We start from the raw sequence: 22,816 nt of genomic DNA, 5'->3' as shown, positions 1-22,816 counted from the left end.
ACAGGGATCCAGGCTGACAGAAGCTCCACCATCTTCTAGCTGCCACATCTGGAACACATGGCCTTCTTCAGTCACTGTGACAAAGAAGAGAAAATGGGGGAGCCACACACTGGCTCTTCAATGCTTTGGCCCAACAATGAGACACATCACTTGTGTTCACAGCTCATTGGCCAAGACTTCTAATATGGCCTCAATTAACTGTAAGGGGGCTGAGGAAATGAGGGGGGCATTGTGCTGGGGTGTGGGGGAGGGACACGGAGAAAATGTGCCCAGACATTCAGTGAGCAGTAAAATCTCTGTTCAAAGGGTGTTGTGCGACCACTCTCAGAGCAAAGGTCTCAGAATTTCCAAGGCCGTGACTTCCTGTTCATTCTCTTCACCTGGTCAGGGTGGCAGATCCTGGGAGGCCCAGAGTGCCTGGGAGGGCCTGCCGGGAAAAGCTGTGGGTAAACGAGCTCCACGGCAGGCCCAGGTCCTCTGCCACCAGGCTCAACTCAGCCTCTCCCCTGTAACCCCCACTGATCACTTTCAATACTAACACCATCCCATAAAATGAACTTCCCAGGAAGAGAAGCAGGATTGAGAATGAAGATGCGTTCCGTTTTGGAGGGAGAAAATCCAAGAGGCGACATCCAGAAGCAGTTGGATCTTAGTCTATTTAGGATGCTATGACAAAATACCATAGACTAGGTGTCTTATAAACAAAGAAGTTTATTTCTCACAGTTCTGAGACTAAGTCCAAGATCAAGGCACTGGCAGGTCAGTGTCTGGAGAGAGCTCACTTCCTAGTTCACAGATGGCCATCTTTTTAAGGTGTCCTCACATGGCGCAAGGGGCGAGGGATCTCTCTCTTCTATAAGGGCACTAATCCCATTCATGAGGGCTCTACCGTCATGACCTAAGCTCCTCCCCAAAGCTCCACCTCTAAATACCATCACTCTGGGGATGAGGTTTCAACAAATGAATTCTGGACATTTGGTTTATGGCACCCTGGACATCATGGCCTCAAGCCGAGAGCACCCTCACTGGGAGAGAGAGAGCTGGAAGTTGTTGGCTTTCTTCTACACTTTCACTCCTTCAGCCAATGTGGCTGCTACGGGCTGTGTAATGTACTGATTATGACTCAGACTCTGACTCCAGAACACCTGGGACTTAAGTGTGGCTCTGCCCCTTATTCACTGTGTGACTCTGGGCTAGTTACTTCTCTCTGCCTCAGTTGTCTCTTGTTTAAAATGGGGATATTGGGGCCGGCCCCGTGGCTGAGTAGTTAAGTTTGCGCGCTCTGCTTCAGCAGCCCAGGGTTTCGCCAGTTCGGATCCTGGGTGCAGACGTGGTGCCACTCATCAAGCCATGCTGAGGTGGTATCCCACATAGCAGAACCAGAAGGACCTACAACTAGAATATACAACTATGTACTGGGGATCTTTGGGGAGAAGAAGGAAAAAGAAAGATTGGCAACAGATATTGGCTCAGGTGCTAATCTTTAAAAAAAAAAAAATGGGGATATTGACAGCACCTATCTCTCTTAGGGTGGTTGTGAGGATTAAATGAGTTAATGATTATAAAGCACTCAGCACAGTGCTGGCACATGATAAGGGCTTTGTAAATGTCAGCTGTCACCACCACCACCACCACCACCACCATCATCTAGTACCAGATACTGTGCTAGATGCGTGGGGGTTATGGAAAATAAGCAGATAAATAATTGAGAAGATAATTTCAAATAGTGATGGTACTAAAACAATAAATCAGGCACGTGGGAAATTGCTTGTCATCATTCGTCAGTAGGGAAATGCAAATTAAAACCACAATAAGATACCACTGCATATCTATTAAATTGACTTTTACGAAATTGACAATACCAAGTGCTGGTGAGGATACAGAGCAACTGGAACTCTCATATGTTTCCGGTGGGAGTGTAAAATGGTACAGCCACTTTGGAAAACAGTTTGGCAGTTTCTTATAAAAGCTAAAAATATGTTTACCATATAACCCAGCAATTCTACTGCTAGATATTTATCCAAGAGAAATAACAGCTTATATTCACACAAAAACCTGTATGTGAATATTTATAGTGGCTTTATTCTGAATCTCCAAAAACTGGAAACAACCCAAATGTCCTTCAGCTGGTGAATGGATAAACAATTGAATACTATTCAGCAGTAAAAAAAGAATGAAATTCTGATACGAGAAACAACACAGATAAATCTCAAATGCACTATATGCTAAGGGAACAAAGCCAGACTCAAAAGGCTCCATGTAGATGATTCCATTTGTATGACATTCGGAAAAGGCAAAGCTACAGGGACAGAAAGCAGATCAGTGGTTGTTAGGGGCACAGGGTGGGGGCACTTGACTATAAAGGGACAGCACGTGGAGATTTTTTAGGGTGATAGAATTGTTCTCTATCTTGACTGTGGTAGTGGTTACGCAGCTGTATGCAGCTGTCAAAACTCATAGGACTGTGCACGAAAAAGCGTAGATAAATTATACCTCAAACCTGACTGGAAAAAAGCTTGCTGTGGGTTTGTTGAGACGGGGAAAACCAAATTACAAGTCAGTCGGTCAGGGTAGGTGACATGGGTAAGGAGGGGCTCCTGAACACACTGGTCAGGGAAGGCTTTCTGAGGACGTACCTTGAGCTGAACCTGGCTGAGGAGAAGGAGCCAGGCCTGTGGGGACCTGGAGGAAGGTGTGCCAGGCAGAGAGAGCAGCAGCAAGGCCCACGTGGCTGGAGCGTGGTGAGGGAGGAGGAGAGAGTGGGAAACAGGCAAGGGCTTTGACTCTCCTCTGGGCAGGATGGGCACCACTGGGGGCATACGTAGAGGGTGATTGAAAAACTGGTGTGGCTGAGATGGCCCAGGGAGGAGAGAGGAAGGGAGGACAGGAAACAGCAGCTGTGATCGTGTGTAGGAGTAATGGAGGGGTGTGATGAAAACGAGCAGGATGGATCAGGGAGCCTCCTACAGGAGGAAGTGGTCAGCCAGCCAGAGACCCGGCAGGCTGGGGCCGGAGGACTGGGACAGCAGGTGGGGTCCTTTGGGACCTTGCAGAGGATATTGCCGGTGGTGTTGGGGCAGAAGCCAGACATCCTGGGTTGAAGGTGCTGGAGGTAAGGACCTGTAAGTGAAGCTTCCAGGAGGCAGGGGACAGACTTGGTGGGTAGCAGTGGGAACCTCAGAGAGAACAGAATGGAGCTGCCATTTGTGTGTGCGTGTCTGTGTGTGCACATGGTGTCAACAAAACTTCCAGAGGTGAGCCTGACCTATGGAGGACAGTGTGAGACAATGTGAGACAGAGGAAGGAAGGGGCTTGGACAGGGCCTTGAATGGCGGGCTGGGAAGTTTATGTTCCTGGAGTTGTGATCAGTCCAGGGCTGGCCACTTAAGGGGGCTGGGGGACAGTAGAGCATCTGGTGCCAAGAGGCCCATCCCTGAGAGGGGAGGGCGCACTGACCACTGCGCTGGGGGATTGGGATCTGCCGTGGGGACCTCGTGCTGACCTGAGCCCACCCCAGGTAGCAGAAGCTGCATCTTTGCCTGTACTAATCTTCCTGTTCTTTCCCCATAGTGCATGCTGGGACCGCGATGGACAGGCTGCCACTCCCAGGGCCCCCAGAGGCCCATCTGTTTGCCTCCCGGCGCCGTCTGACTCAGGTAGGGAGAACGTGAGGCAGGCTCACCCTGCCTCATGCCTCTGCGCCGGGTGAGAGGGCTTTGGGTGCGAGGACCAGGGTGGCCCTGGGTGAATGAGCCCCTGCCAGGGACAGTGGTGTGGGGCACAGCGGGGGTCGGAAGGCTCCAGCCATTGGCAGGGCCTGCTGGGGAGGAGTGCCCGGACGTCCATAGACTGGCTACCAGGCAGCGATCCTTTGTCCCCAAGCCGCATGCCTGGGGCACTGAGAGGCCCCCTACATATCACTCCTCCAGCCCCAGCGTAGCCCTCACGTGTTCACTGTCTGTGGTTTGTGCAGGATCCTTTCGCTGCACACACCTGCCAAGTTCTTTGGCTCTGGGGAGGGTTTGCATCTCAGTTCCGCTCTCGTTGCTGACACTCTGGCCTTTCCCTGCCAGCGTCACTGTAAACGCCTCGTGTGTGGTCTTACTCTGGAAGGCCCCAGCTCACTGGCGGACTGCCCCAGAGCAGAGGTGCTCTGCACCGGGGCTCACTTCTTTCACCTCATTAGGCCTGGGAGCAGGCACTCTCTGCTGCTCCTGCGCGCCCCAGGTGGAGGCTTTGGGCTTGGGGCCCAGTTCCCCCAAAGACTGAGATGAGCTGAGGGCTAGGCTTGCCAGAAAAGAATACCAGAACTTCAGACAGACAACAAATCGTGTTTTGGCATAAGTATGTCCCAAATACTGCATGATTTGCAATTTTATTTGCTAAATCTGGCAACCCTAGTGGGGCCAAAGCCCCACTCTCCCTCCTCCTCTGACCAGTCCTCCCTGCTGGACCTGCCGTGGACCCCTCAGATCAGCTGCCTCCAGTGCCTAGGGCGGGTGTCCTCAAGCCAGGGGTGGCCGAGCCTGCTCAGGTCACAATCATTGGCATTTCCTGATCTCCCAGGTCCTGCACGCTGTCCATAGGGCAGAGACCTGGGGTTCCCACTGGAGGCTGGGGCAGCAGGCCTGGCTCTGAGAGCACTCTAGGGTCCTCATCTTTCCCTCTCTGGCTCTCCTACAGCAGAGTCCAGGTTGAGGAGGTCATGGGGCGGGGTCGGCTGGGCATTTGTGCCCGTGAACAGGGCTGTGAGACAGGCATGGAGCTGTGAAAGGGACCAGGAATAGAAATTTGTTTCATGAGCTTGGAACCCAGAGTGCTGGGGGTGCGGGGGTGGAGGTGGGTAGGGGTAGTAGGGATGGGGCAAGGCCTGATAATGAAGCCTTGGAATGCCCTATTTCTGCATCTTTCAACATTGAGGAGACATGGGAAGTGTTTTCTCCGTAAGTGAAGTCATTTTTCTGATTATTAAGTTAATATGTTCTCTATCTGTTTATCTAAGTGTCCAGAAGTATTTAAAGCATGCAGTTCAAGCCTTTCCCATAATCTCTTCCTCCCCAGGGCTAACTGCTGCTAACTAGTTCCATATATAGCCTTCCAGACTTTTTTCTGTGCACTTATAAACTTATTTTAAAAGAACAAATATGGGATCATACTAGTTATACTGCTCAGTCACTTGATTTTTCTCTCAACAATATATTGTGTACATTATTCCAGAGCTCTTCCTTATCCTTTATGCCTATTAGTGGATGGTCTGTAAATTATGTATCAGTTGTCACTTCTGTTGGTGTCTATTTAGATTGTTTCCGGTGTTTGGCTATTTATAAACCTCACTCAAGGCACCTCCTGGTTCGTACATCTGTGTGCACTTGTGTTATAGGTCCTTCAGGAATGTTTCCAGAAGGGGACTGCCTGGGTCAAAGGGCATGCGCACTGCAAGATTTGATCTGTCTGGCCAGATCAACCTCTGAAAGGTTGTGCCGACTTACTGTGCACAAGGGGCCTCATCCCCTCACCTTGCTGACCAGGAGCATGTCAATCACTTAAGTCCCTGCTAATCTGATAGGGAAACTGGTTTATTGTACCTTTTTTTGTTCACTAATGAGGTGCAGCATATTTGTGTAGGTTTCTTGGCCACTTCTGTTTCTTCATTTATGAACTGCCTGTTCACGTCACATCCTCGGCTCATTCTCCTGTTTATCTGTCCATTCGTTCAGTATGCATTTATTGAGCGCCTATGTGTGTTGGGTATGTTTTGATTAGGGGCCTCAGAGTGGGCAAAACTGACAAAAAATACCTGCTCCGTGGAAATTATGCTGTAGTGGAGGAGAGACAACTGAGGAAAAACAGAGAAATAAGTGGAATATAGCGTGTGTATCATGGGTTAAGTGCTAAGGAGAAAAAAATAAAGCAGGGGAGGCAATGGGAGGTGTTGGGCAACCTGAACATGACAGTCAGGAGGCCTCCCTGAGAGGTGGTGTTGGAGTAAAGACCTGTAGGAAGCGAGAGAGTAAGTCAAGTGGATGTCTGGGACCATGAGTCAGCAGCAGGCTTGGCCTGTTCAGGACTCAGTGAGAGGGCCGGTGTGGCTGGAACAGGGTGAGTGAGGGAGGGAGTCGGAAGTGCGTGCAGAGAGGGATAAAGAGCCAGATCACGCAGAGCCTTGTGGGCCACCCTAAGGACTTGGCTTTTACTCAGAATGAAGAAGGAAGCCATGGAAGGTTCTGAATAGTGACGTGACAAGATCTGAATTTCATTTTAAGCTGATCACTCTGGCTGCTGTGAAGGGGCCAGGGTGGAAGCAGGGAGATCCATCAGTAAGCTATTGCAGCAATCCAGGGAAGAGGTGGCGGCAGCTTGGCCCAGGGGGTCTTGATGGAGGTGGGGAGACGTGGACAGATTCTGGGTGCATGTTAATGGTACAGCCATAGGATTTGCTGACAGGCTGGATGGGGTGGTGTGTATGAGAGAGAGGGAGCCAAGGATCATTGTCTTAGTCATCTTGGGCTGCCATAAGCAAATCCCATAGGCTGGGTGGATTAAACAACACACACTTATTTCTCACACTTCTGGAGACTAGAAAGCCCAAGATCAAGGTGCTGGCAGACTCAGTTCTTGGCGAGGACCCCCTGTGTGCCTTGCAGATGGCTGCCATCTTGCTGTGCGCTCACATGACCTCTTCTTTGTGGGCACACAGAAAGAGAGTTCTGGTGTCTCTTCCTCTTCTTATGAAGTCACTAATCCCATCATGAGGACCCACCCTCATGACCTCATCTAACCCTAATTACTTCCCAAAGGCCCCATCTCCAAATACCATCACACTGAGTATTAGGGCTTCAATACATACATTTTGGGGGGGACATTTAGTCCATAACAATGACTCCAAAGATTTTGCCCCAAGTAGCTAGAAGGGCAGGGCTGCCATCAACAGAGATGGGGCAGAAAGTAGGGAGGAGGGGCCCGCCCCATGGCCGAGTAGTTAAGTTTGCACGCTCCGCTGCAGCGGCCCAGGGTTTCGCCGGTTCAGATCCTGGGCGTGGGCATGGCACTGCTTGTTAGGCCATGCTGAGGTGGTGTCCCACATGCCACAACTAGAGGACCCACAACTAAAATATACAGCTGTGTACTGGGGGGATTTGGGGAGAAAATAAAGCAGAAAAAAAAAGATTGGCAACAGTTGTTAGCTCAGGTGCCAATCTGAAAAAAAGAAAAAAAAGAAAATGGGGAGGAGTGGGTTTGGTGTAGGGGAGAGGAGAGACTCAACTGTGGCCAGGACAGGCTACATAATGTGTGGGGCCAGAGCGAGAGGAAAATGGGTGGCCCTTTGTTTAAAAAAATTATTAAAAATTTCAAAGTGGTGACAATAGAGCATTAAACCAAGCCTGGGGCCCTTCTGAGAGTGGGGCCTGTGCAACTGCCCGGGTGGCACACCTGTGAGCCGGCCCTGGCTGTGGGTATGTGAGGTGTGAGGTGCTAGTAGATATCCAAGTGGGAATGTGGAGTTGACAGTTGGATATATGAGGCTGGAGTTTAGGGAAAGGTCTAGGCTGGGGTCATCAGCATAAAGACGGTGTTTAAAGCCGTTAGATTGGATGAAGCCATCAAGAGAGTGAGCATAAATAGAAAAGAGAAAAAGGACCAAAGAGCCAGGCCTGGAGCCTCCTTCAGTTAGAAGTTGTGGAGTTGAGGAGAAACGGAAAAGGTGACTGAGAAGGAGCACCGGTGAGGTATGGGGGAACTAGGCAGGTATGATGTTCTGGAAGCCAAGGACGTGTTTCAAGCATGAGGTCGAGTAAGGTGCAGACGGAGCACTGATCATGCATTAGCTGTGAGGAGGTCACAAGCGACCTTGGTTTCAGTGATGCGGGTGTGTGTGAAATGCATCTTATTGACTTGTAAGGGATTTAACCCTTTATTTGTCTTATGTTGCAAATATTTTTTCACAGCTTTGTGGTGCTTTTTTGCTATTTAAGTTTATGGGGTTTTTTTAACCCCTTAAAAATTTAAATTGTCCTGTGATCAAGTCTGTTACTCTTTTCCTTTAGAGTTTCTGGCCTTACTCACTGCGAAGTTTTGATAATGTTGTCTTTCATTGTTTTCTAGTTGTTTATGATATTTAGAGATATTTAAATCTCTGGTTCACCTGGAATGTTTTTTCTGTGTGTCGTTTGAGGTAGGGATCTAAGTGGTTTTTCCCCAAATGACTAGCCAGTTGTTTGGACATTGCTTATTGAGTAAACCGTCCTTTCCTGGATGCTCTGAAGCTCGAATCCTATCATCTGCAAATGTCCCCATAGTCTCATGTCTGTCCAGGCCTTGCTGTTTAATTCCATTGATCTTTGCCTGGGGAGAGCTTAGGAAGTCAAGAGAATGGATAGACTTGGTGACTCATTGGATGGAGTGTGAGGAGGTGCAGGAGTGGAAGCCGACACGTTACCTTCAATGAGGGAAGAGGCAAAGGGAAGTTAGGGCAATGGGAGTTCTCAAGCATTGAGGGTCTCCTAGGTGCCGTCACAGCTCTGCAAGGTTGCTATTCTATATCCCCATTTGCAGATGAGGAAACTGAGGTTTTGTCACATGTCCAATGGCATCAACTCTTAGGAGGTGGAGCTCGGACTGGAAGGCAGCTCTCTTGGCTCCCACAGCTGCGTTCTGTCCATCCTGGTCAAGGGGGAGGTGAGAGGGGGGTTTCCCAGAAGGCTGGAAGGGCTCCAGGCACCAAATATCCCCAAACCCCACACTACATCCCTGCCTGCCATTTGGCTGGGTCTTGAAGGTTTTCCTATTTCCAAGAGCAATCTGTTAAAACCAAAATACCCCTGGCAGGGAATCACACGTTAAGTTTACAGCTAACATCTTAATTATCAGTTAACACTTCTGAAGGGATTAGCTGACAGCCAGCTGAGGACAGTGAATGGGGCCGGGTGTGATATGTATCTGGGCTGGGAAAGGCCAGAAGTAGGGAAGGGGGCAGGTCTCTGCAATTCAAGCTTTTTCCTGGGCATGAGAAAGAGAGAGAGGTGGAGCTGGATCCACTTGGGAAGGGGAGCGGGGACAGAACAGAGGGAGCAAGTGCTGCAGAGCCAGGAAGGAGAGTGGCCACTTCTCTGTGGAAACCTAAGACTGGGGCTCAGAGAGAAGCTGGCATCTATTAGACACCTGCTGTGTTGTGGTACCAGAGGAGGCTTGTCATACACTTGGTCTCAGTCTCCAGAAGGTCAGGAAATTGGCCACGCATGAGCCACCTTGGGCACCAGCTGCCAGCAGTCACTCAGAGCTGGGACCCATCTCTGACACCCACAGACCAAATCTGTCATCCAGCCCTGAGTTGCAGTAGGAGGAGAGGGGCTGAGGTGTCTGGAACCTCCTCTAGTTCTTTGAGGGCCAGTCTACCCTCCCAGGTCAGGACTCAGTGTGAGAGGAGGGTCGGGGCTCAGTGTGTGAGCAGGGTCAGGGCTCAGTGTGAGAGCAGGGTCGGGACTCAGTGTGTGAGCAGGGTCAGGGCTCAGTGTGAGAGCAGGGTCCAGACACAGTGTGAGAGCAGAGTCAGGGCTCAGTGTGTGAGCAGGGTCGGGACTCAGTGTGTGAGCCGGGTCGGGGCTCAGTGTGTGAGCAGGGTCCGGGCACAGTGTGAGAGCAGAGTCAGGGCTCAGTGTGTGAGCAGGGTCGGGACTCAGTGTGTGAGCAGGGTCGGGACTCAGTGTGTGAGCAGGGTCGGGGTTCAGTGTGTGAGAGCAGGGTCAGGACTCAGTGTGTGAGCAGGGTTGGGGTTCAGTGTCTGAGCAGGGTCGGGGCTCAGTGTGTGAGCAGGGTCCGGGCACAGTGTGAGAGCAGAATCAGGGCTCAGTGTGTGAGCAGGGTCGGGGCTCAGTGTGAGAGCAGGGTCGGGGCTCAGTGTATGAACAGGTTCAGGGCTTAGTACAGGACAAGGATCAGGGCTCAATGTGTGAGCAGGGTCAGGAGGGTCTGGCCCTGGAGGTCATCCGGGTGAGTAACTCCTTAAGCTAAATGAAGATGTAGCAAGAGGCCCCACTGGTACATGGGGGCAGGGGGAATAGAAAGGTGATGTGACTGCTTGTCTAAATTTGGGATTTCTCTCCCAGAGGGGCTTCCTTCCCCTCACTTTCCTCAGCTCAGGTGGGGACTGATCTTCATCTTTGGGGGTCATCCTGTGTCTAAAGGTGACAGGTTGACCAACTGCCTTCATCACTGTGTCAGACTCTGGCTTAGCCTTCCTGGGACCCTGGGGCTGGGAGCAGCTCCTCTTCCTCTCCTCTCCACTATCTTTTCCCTCCTCTCCTCTCCTCCTCATCCTCTCCTACTCCCTTTCCCACTCCTGCCAGCCAACACTGGCCTTGCACCCAGTTGCTGGCAGTCAGACCCTGAGACACCCAGGCACCCTTCCAGCTCAAGGCTGGCCCAGGTCCTGCATAACCTGTAGTCAGGCACACTTCCTGCTCCTCCCTCATTCTTACCTGCACACCCGAAGGTGCTGCAAGGGCCCACCTGGGGAGGGAGCCCTGTGGAAGGGGGAAGGTAGTGATGAAGTGAGACTGCCAGGTTGGGAGGAATGAGCTTGGTGCCTGGGAACAGGCCTGAGAGAGCACTCCGGGAAAGGGACTGAAGTGAGCAAAGGCTGGGAGTCTCTGGAGGCGCTGGGGCCCCGGGGGGCTGGCTAGGAGGTATGAGGGGCCAGATGGAAGAGGCTTCCATGACCTGCTGAAGACTTCAGAGTTTATTCCCGAGGTCGGTGGTTTCCAAACTCTTTTATTTTGTTAGCAGTTCAAACCTATCCCTGGGAAGCCTAGATGGAAAGTAGACGCAGTCATTCATTTAGCAAATATTTCCTGGGTGCCAGCTCTTCTAGATCCAGAGGCGTAGCTGCGAACCAGACAGAAACTGGTGTCCTGCCCTCAGGGAGCTGATGGTCTGTGGGGAGGCTGTGGCTGAAGGAGGAGTGAAGGGCCTCGCCCTGCAGCCCCTCCATGCTCTGACCCCTCTGCCTGGTGGCCCCCAGGGTATCCACAAACATGGGGGCTCACAGGGCTGGTTCTGGAAACCTACTGTCCTTGAGGGAACCTAAGGAAGCTGAAAGAGAGGATTCCTTTCTGCTGATGGAAGGTTCTGGGGGGGAGGATGGCTGACAGACAGAATATAAGCACGAGAGCAGGGGAGAGAAGGCCTCTCAGGAGAGGAGCCCCCTCCCTCTGTGACTCACCCACTAGGGCAGAGCGAGGGGGCAGGCCCTCCCAAGTATGGTGGCCAACTGTCCCGTTTTACCCAGGACTGTCCCAGTTTTAGCACGTCTCAGTCCCAGGATGGTTGGTCACGCTACCTGAAAACCGCTGTGTACCTGAGGCTTGGCCTCTGGCCCTGGTCAGCCCAGAGTGTCGTCAAGCTGTGCTGGGCCTCTGAGAAACTGGGGATCTAGGTCATGGTGCCAACCATGCCCAGGGGTTGTGAGAAACCACTGTGGGCTCCCTGGGGGTGCACTGAAGAAAGATTGAGGGGCATGCACTTCACTGCTGTGGCTGAGCTGCCTTTAGGGTCCCAAAGGGGATTGAGGTCACATCTAGCAGGTGGCCTGGAATCTGGGGGCCTTGAGGCGAGAAGCAATGGCAGAGCTGCCTGCCCTTTTGTGTCCACCTTCCTCAGCCCCCCAGAGGCTGGTCGCCTGCTGCCCTGGGTTGTGCTGTACTGAGTTGGGAGACCTAGCTTCTCATCCCAGTTCTGCCTCTAGCTTGCCATGTGACCTTAGGGCAGGCGACCCTGAACCTGGGTCTCAGTGGCCTCACCTGTGGCAGAGGCTGTGACTCTGGACCAAAGCTGTCTGAGGGAGGTTTTGCAGAACATGAAATGTGGCCTGGGTTCATGCGTTGCTGTGGTCACTGGGGTGCCAGCTCTGAGACCATGGAGGGGCCTCAGACAGGACCCACCCTCCACTCTTGTGACAGAATCAGATGTGTAAACTAGAAGTTGAAAATTTGAGGCCCCAGCCCAGGATGTGGCTTGTGGATGTGTTTAGTTCCATTTTAAAGAATTTGTTATTTTTAACTGAGATATAATTTAAAAGCCATAAAATTCATAATTTTAAAGTGCATAATGCAGTGTTTTTTTAGTATATTCCCAAGATTGTACACCACCATCACTGTCTAATTCCAGAGCATTTTCATTAGTCCGAAAGGAAACCCTACACCCAGTAGCAGTCACTGCCCCGCTCCCCATCCCCCAGGCCCTGGCAACCACTAATCCACTTTTTGTCTCTTTGGTTATGCCTACTCTGGATATTCTTATAAATGGAATTATGCAGTATGTGACCTTGAGTGTCTGGCTTCTTTCACTTAGTGTAATGTTTTCAGGGTTCGTCTGTGTTGTAGCATGTTTTAGTACTTTGTTCTTTTTTGTGGTCCTATAATATTCTATTTTATAGATATACTGCATTTTGTTTATCCATTCACTCATGGACATTTGGATTGTTTCCACTTTTTGACAATTATGAATGATGCCGCTATGAACATTTGTGTAGTGGTCTTTGTGGGAACATATGTTTTCCATTCTCTGGGGTCTATTGCAAGAGATTGCTGAGCTGTAAAGTGACTTGCTGTTAATGCCTTAGACAGCCATGTGCTCTCCACTGCCCAAGTCCTGCCCACTCCTGACTGCTTTACTTGCTCCCCTTCGCTCACTGTCATTTCTTCCCTGGCCCCTGTAGGCATCTAAGTTTTCAGCCCTTGATTTTAGAACAGTGATGGAGGGAAATATAGGGGCTGTGGGAGCCAGAGAAGTCTCCTGACTCTGGGAGGGGTCCTGGAGGGCTTCCTGGAGGAGATACCACCTGAACTTAGCTAAGGCTGAGTAGACATTTTCTAGGGCAAAAGGAGTGAGGGAGACTGCTCCTGGTGGGAGACAAAAGCAGGGAGGTGTGAAACACCCTCACCTTTCTCCACCCTGGTGGGTGAGCCCTGGGGGGTGCTCCAGGGACCAGCTGAGATGCCCTCTTTCCCTTCCTCCAGTGCTTACTTCTCTCTGTCTTCTCTCCGCCTCGGTCTTCTCTGTCATTTGCTCAGAGAACTGCAGACAGCTTGATGGGCTGGAGAGGAGAAGCAGAAGATGAGGGAGTGAGATCAACCAGTGGTCTTAAGCTCGTGCAGAAAGAGCGAAGTGGGCGGTGGGGGGCAAAAGGATGGGGGACTTTGGCCCTTCCTTAGCTGGGGGCAGAGTCCAAGGACCTAGGGCAAAGGGGACCCTGAGCCAGGACACTCCATGTCCCAAAGTGGCGTCCGATGTTCCTTTCCTCCAGGGCAGGTGAGAGGTTGTATGGGCCACTCCAGGCTGGACCAGGCCTGTGGTAGAGGCAGAGCCAGGGCCCCAGGCCTGGAACTGCACGCATATCCTCCCAGGTTTCTGCTCCGCTACCTAATGGGTAATTACACCCTGACATGCGTGGAGGCGAAGGAGGGATTTTCTGTGAAGCAAAATCTCCCGTGAAATATTCAGGCCACGCTGGGCTTCGCTTCCCAGCCGCCTAATCTCTTGCTGCTTGGCTTGGCCACAGCTTAGAGGCCTTGTGTGCCTGGAAGGCCACATGGGGCTTTTTATTTCCTTCTCAACAGGGAGAGGTTTCCATGGGCTGGGAAGAACCATGGCTCTGGGCCTAAGATGCTGTGTGTGTGGGTGCGTGCATGTGCGTGTGTGTTTGCCTGTTTCTAGCCTGTGCACATTCATATGAACTTGGCCATGTGTGTGTTCTGAGTGTGCGTGTTTACGTGTGTCTGTGTCTGTAATACATCCTGGCGTGTATACTGCATCTCACGTGGCTGTCTGGGTTGTCTCAGAAGGTGCTTCTCCACTGTGCCCTGTTCTCTGAATCTGGGTGGGTGGCCTGTGAGACCCTCTCGGTGGGTGAAAGGCCACCCTTTGGGTGAGTTCCGCCTGTGCCTGGCATGGCACACAGGGTTTGGGGTTTGAGTTGAAAGCCTTGAAATCTTCATAGGCTCAGGGACACCAGATGGCAGTGGGCCTGCTGCACACCTGAGCCAAGCTTTGCTTCTCTTCTCTCTGGCTTTAGTGTTGGTTTGATTTCCACCAAGTTTTGAGTGCTTGACGAGGGGCCGGGGAGCATATTTTCTTCTGGGAGTTTATCGAGCTGGGATGTGTTTGTGCCTTTGTCGGTGCCCCCAGCCCCTCAGCTCCCCACCCAGCCCCTCCGGCCTGTAAAGCTCCTGCATTTACACTGTATTCACTCCTCCACATTGCACAAGGTAGGCAGGACTGAAATTATCATACCCATTTGGGAGATGAGGAAACTGAGGTCCAGAGAGGCAAAGAGACATGCCTGAAGTCACTGGGAGAACCAGGGCTTTGAGCAAGATCACTGGCTCCTCCTCCCTGCACTTGGACCCTTTGCCCTAAGCCCCAGCCCTGGGCCCTCGGGGCAGGGGACCCTGCCCAGAGGAAACAGGCCCCAGTTCCATGAATGAATCCAGCTGGAGGGTGCTCCCTTCTCCACCTGGAGCTCTCCTCCCCTCTGTCATCATTCAAACTTGTCCAGGAGAGATGACTCCAGAGCTCCTTTCATCTCCAAATCAACAGGCAGGAATGCAAGAGGCAACAATATTGATATCCATCATTGATGTTTCCTGATCGCGGCTGTAATTAGCAATTCTTCCATAGCTGAGGCCCGATCTGGCAGACAAGTGGAGGACCTCCGGCTTATTAATGTCAGCCTGTTAATGTCACCCTGACAAGGCTGATGGGGTGGCCTTAGGTAGGGAGAATGAGAAGTGGTAGGGCGTGATGGCTGAGCTGAAGGTCAACAGCTCTCCCCTCTTCCCCCAGGCACTTGCTCTCCATAAGCACAGCCCACTAGAGCATCCTCATCCCATATATTCCCAGCCCAGTTCACTTCCCAGGTTGCCTCCTCCTTCACCTCAGGGCCCCTAGCCCCTCCCTGTTCTGCCAGGATGGTTTGGATTAAAGAGTGGCCTCCACACCGCTAGGAAAGCCTACAGGCACTCAGCCCTAGGGCCCCCACATCCCAGGACAGCTCCATCCAAGCCTTCCCAGATAGCCGTGGGTGGGAGAGCAGCTCCTCAGCCCTATGCCCTCCTTCATAAGCTGGGAGAATGCCCTCTCCCACTCGAGTGCAGCCACGCTCAGATCTGCACCCCCCCCCCACATCCGCCTTCCCCCAGTGGAAGCACAGCCCCTTCCTGGAGGTCCCTGCCCATGTCTCCTCATCCATGAACTGTTCCAAGCAGAAGGGCTAAGATTAGCACTCCCAGACCCCTGCGAACCTCCTTCTCTGTCCACTTTAGGGAATTCTCCGGTCAGTGTCTCCACCCTCTACCTCCATATTGCTTGCCTCAGTGTCCCTCCACCCAGATCTCTGGATCCTCTTGAGCAGAGGAGGCCAAGCCTACCACCCTCCTGAGTGGTTGAATTACTCAGTTCTTGACATCTCCCCACTGCCCTTGCTGCCAGCCTGCCTGTTTGCTGCCTGCCCAGTCTAGGGCAGCTCTGAACTAGCGATAAAACAAATAATGGCGGCAGCTCTGGTTTCTTGAGTGTTTATTCTGTGCCAGGTTCTGTTAAAGCATCTTACAAGCATTTGATCCTCACAACAACCCTGTGTGGTAAACACACTTATCATCCCCATTTTACAGATGAGGAAAACTGAGATGTGAAGAAATTGTTAGCTGTCCAAGATCACAGGGCTGCTAAGTGGTGGCCAGCGTGAACCAGGCTGTGTGCTCCCAAGCCCTCCCGCTGAGCTGCTACCCTCCTCTGCCTCCAGTGTTGGCCCATCAAGGCATTTCCTCCTCCTGCCTTTCTCCTCCATGAGCTCCCAGGGCCAGCAGGAAGGCCGTGTCTTCCTTGATCCCCTAGCCCCCTGCCCAGCACTGGCCCCACAGTATGTGCTCATAACTGGCAAATGAGGTAGAGGTGACAGCAGCACACTCTGAGCTCTGCATTACGTGGACGGTCCCCTCCAGGGTTCTCGATGTGTGCCTGCTGCCCGCGGGAGCACTGCTCACTTGCAGAGGACAGGAGCGTCCCGTTGCCTATGCCGCGCTGCTGGTGTTTGCTGAATGAGGGGCCAGCATCTGACTGCAAGGCTCCTGAGGCAGGGAGAGGCAGCCCCCCTCGAAAGAGAGCTCCGAAGCTTATGTCTCAGCTCTTGCTGGGACTTGGCAAGGAGGTCCACATATTCACATCATTTCTTTATTCATTCATTCGTTCATTCAACACTTGCTAGATGCCATGTGCTTGGTGCCAGGCCCTAAGGAGGGTCTTAAGGATGCTGAGATGAACAGGTCCTGGCCATGCCCTGGGGGAACCCACAGCCTAGTCGGAACAGAAGCGTAGCCAGACCAGCCCACTGCAGGATAAAACCCGCCCGGTGAAGGCAGTACCAGAGCATCGTGTGGGTATGGGCGGCATGAGGGGGGAAGGCTGCACAGAAAAGGAGACATTTGAACAGGTTGGTTAAGAAGCAGGAGGCGTTTTCAGGCTGATGGAGAGAGAAGGGCACCAAGGACAAAGGGAACAGCCTGTGCAAAGGCTCTGAGTCTTTGAGAGCAGGTCAGACTCAGGAAAAGGCAAGGGGTTCAATTACAGAATACCCAGGTGGGTGGGCCTGGTTATAGAAATGGAGTGGAAGTAGCTGGGGGAGCTGTTGGAAGGATAGATCCACCCCTCTCTCTCCTGCAGCTGCTGGGGGCCACTGGAGGGGCCTGTGAGGACAATCCCTAAAAGCAAGGACTTCTGCAAATGGTCGTATGCCCAGGACACATTGCAGGGAGCTCAGCGCTTCTCCTTTCCTACCCAGTGTAGGGTGAGGCATGGGCAGCTCAGCAGCCATGGGTGCGTCGGCTGTGGAGAGGGTGTGTGAGGACAAAAGATACTCTGGCCACGCCGGGAGGCTGCCTTGGCTCAGGAACCAGGTGCTCTGTGCTGTGGCTGGCCTGGAGGGTGGCCATGACCATGGCTGCATCCACCTATGCCACACCTCCAGCCCTCACAGCAACCCCTCCAGTGGGGTCAGTCCCACAGGACAGAAGGGAGACTGAGGACCTATAGTGGCAGGGCTCTGCCCAGGGTCACATGTGAGCAGTGGGTGAGATAGGGTTCCTCCTGCCCTTCAGTGGAATGTTGGGGTCCTCAACAACGACGAGACCCCCAGCCGTCAGGGTCCAGAGCAGAGCCTGGGCAGCTGCCATGCATGGCACAGAGAAGGCCTGGCTGGAGCAGAGGTGGTGCAGGGCCCACCAAGGGCAGAGGGCAGCCAGGGAGCCTGGAATGCCAGCATTGGAGGAGGCTTCCTCTGGACTCTTGCCATGGGAAGGTTTTCAAGGCTTTAGCTTGAGCATCTGGTGGCCTGTCTCTGGGGAACATTTCTCTCACACGCCTCATGGGGCCCAGAGTAGCCCACGAGGGAACCAAGTGCTGCCTGCTGTGTTCACATGTGCACAGGCACGTGCATGCATCTGTCCTCCTGTGTGCACACATGGGAACCAGCTCATGCTCGAGTATACACACCTGCTTCTGGTTGTACATGCAGGTCTCTGTGTATGTCATGTGTGTGTCTGAAGGAACATGTCCCTGGGAGTACAATTCTGCATCCATATATGTGCACAAGAGCCCCAGGCCACTTCCAGAAGCCCTGCAGGACGCGCCCTTTTCCTCCCATCGGAGCCAGAGCTCTGGAACCTGCTGCTGCCAGGTCTGGGCCTGGCTCTGCCCTGCCCCTCACAAAGCCCTGCCCTGGGTGCTGAGGTCTGGCCCCCAGGGACAGTTGCTGTGGTAGACATGGGCATCAAGGGGACAGCTGGGGCTGGGAGGGGCCCTCCAATCTTTTTTGTGCTTGCCCCTCCCCATCCATCCCTAAGCGCCTGCCATGGGATCCTGACAGGCAGGACCCCTTCCCCTGCCCCTCACACAGCCCCCACGATGGGGAGCTCACGCCCAGGGCTGCACCGGGGCCCTGTGGGACATTGCCTAGAAAGGAGAGGTCAGGAAGGCCAGAGGGTGGGGTCAGGGCCTAGGGCTCCAGCTCCTGGCACAAGGGCAGGCCCATGGATTCAGGGCTTTCACCTTGTTGTCAAGAGCATATTTCAGCTATTAGTGACAGAGCAGGGGATTTGGGAGGATTTCTCTCTCATTTCCCAGAGCTCTCAGCAAGCCTCCTCCCTTCCCACCCCTCTGCCTGCCAAGGCTGAGAAAACACACACACACACACACACACATGCACACTCTCTCTCTCACTCACTCATCCTCCCTGTTCCTGTGTGGCTGAGAGGGAGGGAGAGAAATCTGGGTCAGTCTCCCAGGGAAGGCTCCGTGGTGTCTCCCCATCCTCCCCAGCAGATGGTCAGTGTTGCAAACTCGGACTGTGGTCCAAAGGCCAAGGCCTGCCCCAGCCTGCCAGACATGCCCTGCAGTGGGACCCCAGGCTCTACCCTTCCGGCCCCTCTCGGCCTCCCTGTCCAGGTGACCTCATGCTCGAGCCTCGGTGTCTCCCATGGCCAGGCCTAGGACTCCCAGGTCATTTTTGCCACACTTTGCTGATTGTGTGGAGGGTGACAGAAGCTCGCCCACTCCTCTGGGGTTTGGGAGATGACAGGAGGAGGGGTTTGGGAGGCCTGTCTCTAGATCTTGGGGCTATGTAATAGCAAACCCACGCAGAGAATGCCTGACTCAGAGGAGGACCCCTAGTGGTGGAATTTCAGGCAATATGGAAGGGGCTGGGGTCTGGGTAGGATGCCTCGGGGGTGGGAAGGGATTTCTGAGAGAAGGTGGACAGAGAAACAGCTAAGGATATTACTGCCAGTTCAGGATGGAGCTCAGAGTAGGGACTGAGCTAAGTTGAGTGGGTGCCTGAGACAGAACCAGGTCCAGGTGGGAGCCCCGCCACACCCCGTGAGCTCAGGTACACAGTCACTGGACTGGGTGGCAGAGGGAGGTGGTGGGGGTTCCTGTTTATCTGGGGAAACTGGATCATGGGAAATTGCCATGGTTTAAGTCACCCAGGGACCCTGGCAGCCTTGCCCTACCTCCACCCATGGGAGACACCAAAACTACTTCTTTCCTACTGCGCCCAGCACACAGTTCTCAGGTGACCCAGCAGGTCTCTTGTTCCTTCTACCAGGGCTTGACCATGGGGTCCACAGTGCCTACTTAAGAATGCCTGTTGAGAAAAAGGATAGAGAATTGATTTGATTTAAGCTAGATTTAAGGAAGGACATCCCACTGCCACTGGGGCAGGCTTAACCTCAGGACTTGATGCTATGAAGGTGAGATGTATCCTCAAAGGGCTTTCGGGTGGAGGTGGGGGTGACCCCAGGGTCCCCAGCTTCCCCAGAGCCCAGTTCCTGCCTCCAGGCCTGAGGAGGCCCCACTGCCCCTGCAGGGGCTTCAGCATGTCCCAGAACCTCCAGGCCCAGAGCCCTCTGGGATGCCTGTCTTTTTTTAAGCATAGGGTATGGTATCCCATGTGGGATTGGCTGTTGAAATATTGGTATCACTTGAATGTGTGTGTTAGCACACACCTGTGCTATGTGTACATGTGTGTGACGGGCGAGGGCACGTGTGCATAGGATGGCTCAGGATCACTTCATGCACTCTTTTAAAATACGGAACCAGAGGCCATCCGGCTTTAGAAGGGGCTACAAGATTGTTTTTTAGCCCCATGGAGAGGGTGGCTGGCCTCCCTTTACTCACCAGCCCCTTTTGGAGTAGAGACTCCCAGGCCCGGGCTGAATGGGGAACACTGGTGAGGGGAGCTGGTCCTTGACCTTGAGGCCTGGCTGTGAGGGGAGTTAAAGAGGGTTGGGGAAGGCCTTGAAGAAAGGGTGGAGAGTATTGGGGTTTGAGAGGTGGAGGTGAGGGCAGGGTCATGATCTGCTCAGGTGGCACCTCAGAGCAGGGCTGGGCTCCCCCCTCAGACTGGGGTCCCTGCGACATTTTCTAGGCTTGTGGACAGCCTGCCTCCTCCTTGAGAACCTGTGGAAAGGAGTTTCCTGCCCCCTTGTCACCAAGGGCCCTGGGCAGCCCCAGCCAGGCCAAGCTGTAGTCCCACATGCAGGGGTCCCTTGGGCAGGAGCTGGGGCAACTGGACCTCCCAGGAGGACCCGAGCTGCCCGCACATCATCCCTCTGCTAAGCTGACTGACTCAGCACCCCGTGGGGTAGGGACACACACACCCACATGTACGTCCTCCCTGATCAATAGAGTAAGGAGCTGGAAAAGGTATAATTCAGTCTGTCAGCCCAGTTATTAGTTGTGCTGGAGGTGGCTCCTGCCTCGGCCCCCAGCTTCTCCTCTGGCCTCCTTTCAGAGGGCCATGCAGGCTCCCAGGCTGGAAAGAGAGCTGGGGAGGGTGCAGTGTGGGCAGTGCGCCAGGCAGGAATGGCCCATGAAGATTGGGGCAGGATCTGAGACAACCTCTCCCCTCCCAGAGCCATTGGCTGTTGGTGGGTCTACCAGAGCCTCTGGGTCAGCATAGCCATTGTGCATACAGGGAAACTGAGGCCCAGTGAAAGGAGAAGGCTAGCCTGTGCCTGTGTCTGGTGAGCTTGCTCAGCGCCCTCTGGGAAGGGCAGGAGGGAAAAAGGCGCAGAGGGAAGGCAAGTCAGTGGGGAAAGGGGGTCTGGGTCTGGGATGGTGTGAGGATGGGACCAACTGCTCACCCAGCAAAGGACGTCTGAGCCCCTGGGCCAGAGAAGGGCTTGTGTCTGCCCTGCCCTCAGGGCTGCTGGCCCAGCTAGGGAATGGACAGTGACCTGCACTGTGTCTCATTTAGAGCCTCATCTGGCCTGGCAAAGTAGGCACCGTTATCCCCATTTCTTAGATACACAAACTGAGGCCCAAAGGGGAGTCTTCTCAAGGCATATGGATAGGGAGGGACAGTGCTTGCCCGTAGGGGACACAGACCTGCTCCTGGGGAGGGGGTCTCCCACAATTGAACACTCTCAGCAAGGAGGCGTTGCTCGCTGCCTTGAGGCAGATCTTGTGCTAGCTCCTCGGAGAGAGAGGCAGATGCTTTTCCTTAGGACTCCAGACTTCTCAGTTTGTTCCCTGTACTGGCCAAGAAGTTCTTCTGCAAGTCTCACCACAGTCTCTCCTGCTTTAGCATCACCCCACCACTCTTATGGATCTTGTCAATTGAAAGGCCCCACTACCTCTCCTCTGTTCCTCTGCCTTCTTGGTTCTAGGAGAGTCTGGGGCTGTGGTACTGGCCACTGCAGCCTGGCCAGCCCCTGAAGGCAAGGGGAGAAGCTGACCCCCTGGCCTTCCCACCCAGCCCTGTTTGAGAATCAGCTCTCCTCTGCCCAGCATCGCCATTCTTATCACAGCCTCTGCCCATCTCGTTTCTATTAAACTCATCTGCCATCTGAAGGGCTGCAGTTTCCGCTCTGTTTGCCCATGATCACCCCAAACCCCACCCCCGTCTCTAGCCTCTCCCTGCAGTGCCCAGCATGGTGGCAAGCAGGCGGCCAGGCTCAGAGACAGCTCGGAGCCCTGCCCTCCTTCCACCCGTGTCTCATCCCTGCCTCTCTGGATTTCCCTGCTCTCGACCAGACAGCTGGTTTGAGAACTAGGGGCAGCTTCTCAAGCCCTTGGGGGCTTTTCACCCCTTACTCTCCACCTTTGCCATCCAGACTAGGAAGACCTGGGCATCACCCTGACATCTGATGCTCCGAGGCCCAGGTCTTGCTTATAATGCACCCCATACAACAAGCTCCAAATTTACCCTCCTCCCAGGAGAAGCTGACCTTAGGTCAGGGTGAGCAGGAAAGTAAGATGGTTTTTAACTAATTCATACTAAGGTGTGAGTGATTGGTAACAATTTATCCTGCCTATGGTACTTGGATTTAAACAGAGAAGCATTATAGCAATAGTATTAATAATAATAATAATCATCACTAACACTCAGTTTTTACTGTATGTCAGGCACTGTTGTTAACACTGTACATGTATTAAATCATTTAATTAATCCACTAACCCAAATGAATTTCTGACTGGTAGGAAGATAAGGGGAAGAATGTTGAGAGGCGGGAGGAGAATGAAGGAGCAGGAGGCAGACCTCCATCCCAGCTCCCACTTGGTACAGAGAAGAGAGTCCAGTTGTTTGCACAACACACCATGTCAGGCCTTTGCTTGAGGTCACCCTGGGAGGGCAAGGGAGGCTCTGCTTCTCCCTGGGGGCTCACAGTGCTCCCATGAGGCGCCTGGGAAGGTGGCTCTCCAGGCTAGGAAGCCTGCCCCCAGGATCTCAGACCACCCCTTAGAAAGTCCCTTGGTGCTGAGGGTCATCACACAGGCCCCCTTTGGGGTCAAAGGTAATGTCCTCATGGTCTCTGAACCCCTCCAAGTCTCCTGTGGCTGAGCAGCCACCCGCCCCTTTGGCCACAGCCTTGGCTCTACTCCAGGCTGGACATGCCCCAGAGTCTGTCTATAAGATCAGTTTAATGTGGGCCTCGAATGAACTCTCCAGGGTGAGTGGAGCTGGGACGAGGATCCCCATTCTGCAGGTGAGGAGACCAAGGCTGGGAGAAGAGACACAACTGTGCCACATCCTCCTGTCCAGAAGGATGGCCTAACGAACGCCCCCTGAAGTGAGAGTGAGGAAGGGCTTATTCATCCTAACAGGGACTTCTACCACTTTAAGGAGATGAGTGTGAGATGGTGGTGGCATTTCAGACCCCACCCCTTTTCCTCTCCACCAGGGGTCTCCTGGTTCCCCTGGGCAGGATAAGCAGCTGCTCCTAGGCTGTCCCCCAACCCCAGCCTCTCCCGCCTGCCAGCTTTCCAG

The 22,816-nt window shown here is 53.4% G+C and overlaps 1 protein-coding gene across 5 annotated transcripts in view; it reads left to right on the top strand.

The window, feature by feature from the left end:
* LINGO1 (leucine rich repeat and Ig domain containing 1) overlaps positions 1 to 22,816 on the top strand; it is a 211,764-nt gene that overhangs the window by 142,591 nt on the left and 46,357 nt on the right. For 4 of the 5 annotated variants that reach the window (XM_070497553.1, XM_014841419.3, XM_070497559.1 and 1 more), the window contains one exon: positions 3,571 to 3,656. In XM_070497553.1, the coding sequence (XP_070353654.1) occupies positions 3,588 to 3,656 (69 nt within the window). In that variant the 5' untranslated portion in view covers positions 3,571 to 3,587. Of the gene's footprint in view, positions 1 to 2,953; positions 3,113 to 3,570; positions 3,657 to 22,816 lie in introns of those variants that run through there. The other variant, XM_070497530.1, reaches the window with a different exon arrangement.

The sequence above is a fragment of the Equus asinus genome, chromosome 2, assembly GCF_041296235.1.
Source record: "Equus asinus isolate D_3611 breed Donkey chromosome 2, EquAss-T2T_v2, whole genome shotgun sequence".
NCBI lineage: Eukaryota > Metazoa > Chordata > Mammalia > Perissodactyla > Equidae > Equus > Equus asinus.
This window is presented reverse-complemented; position numbering and strand designations above follow the sequence as displayed.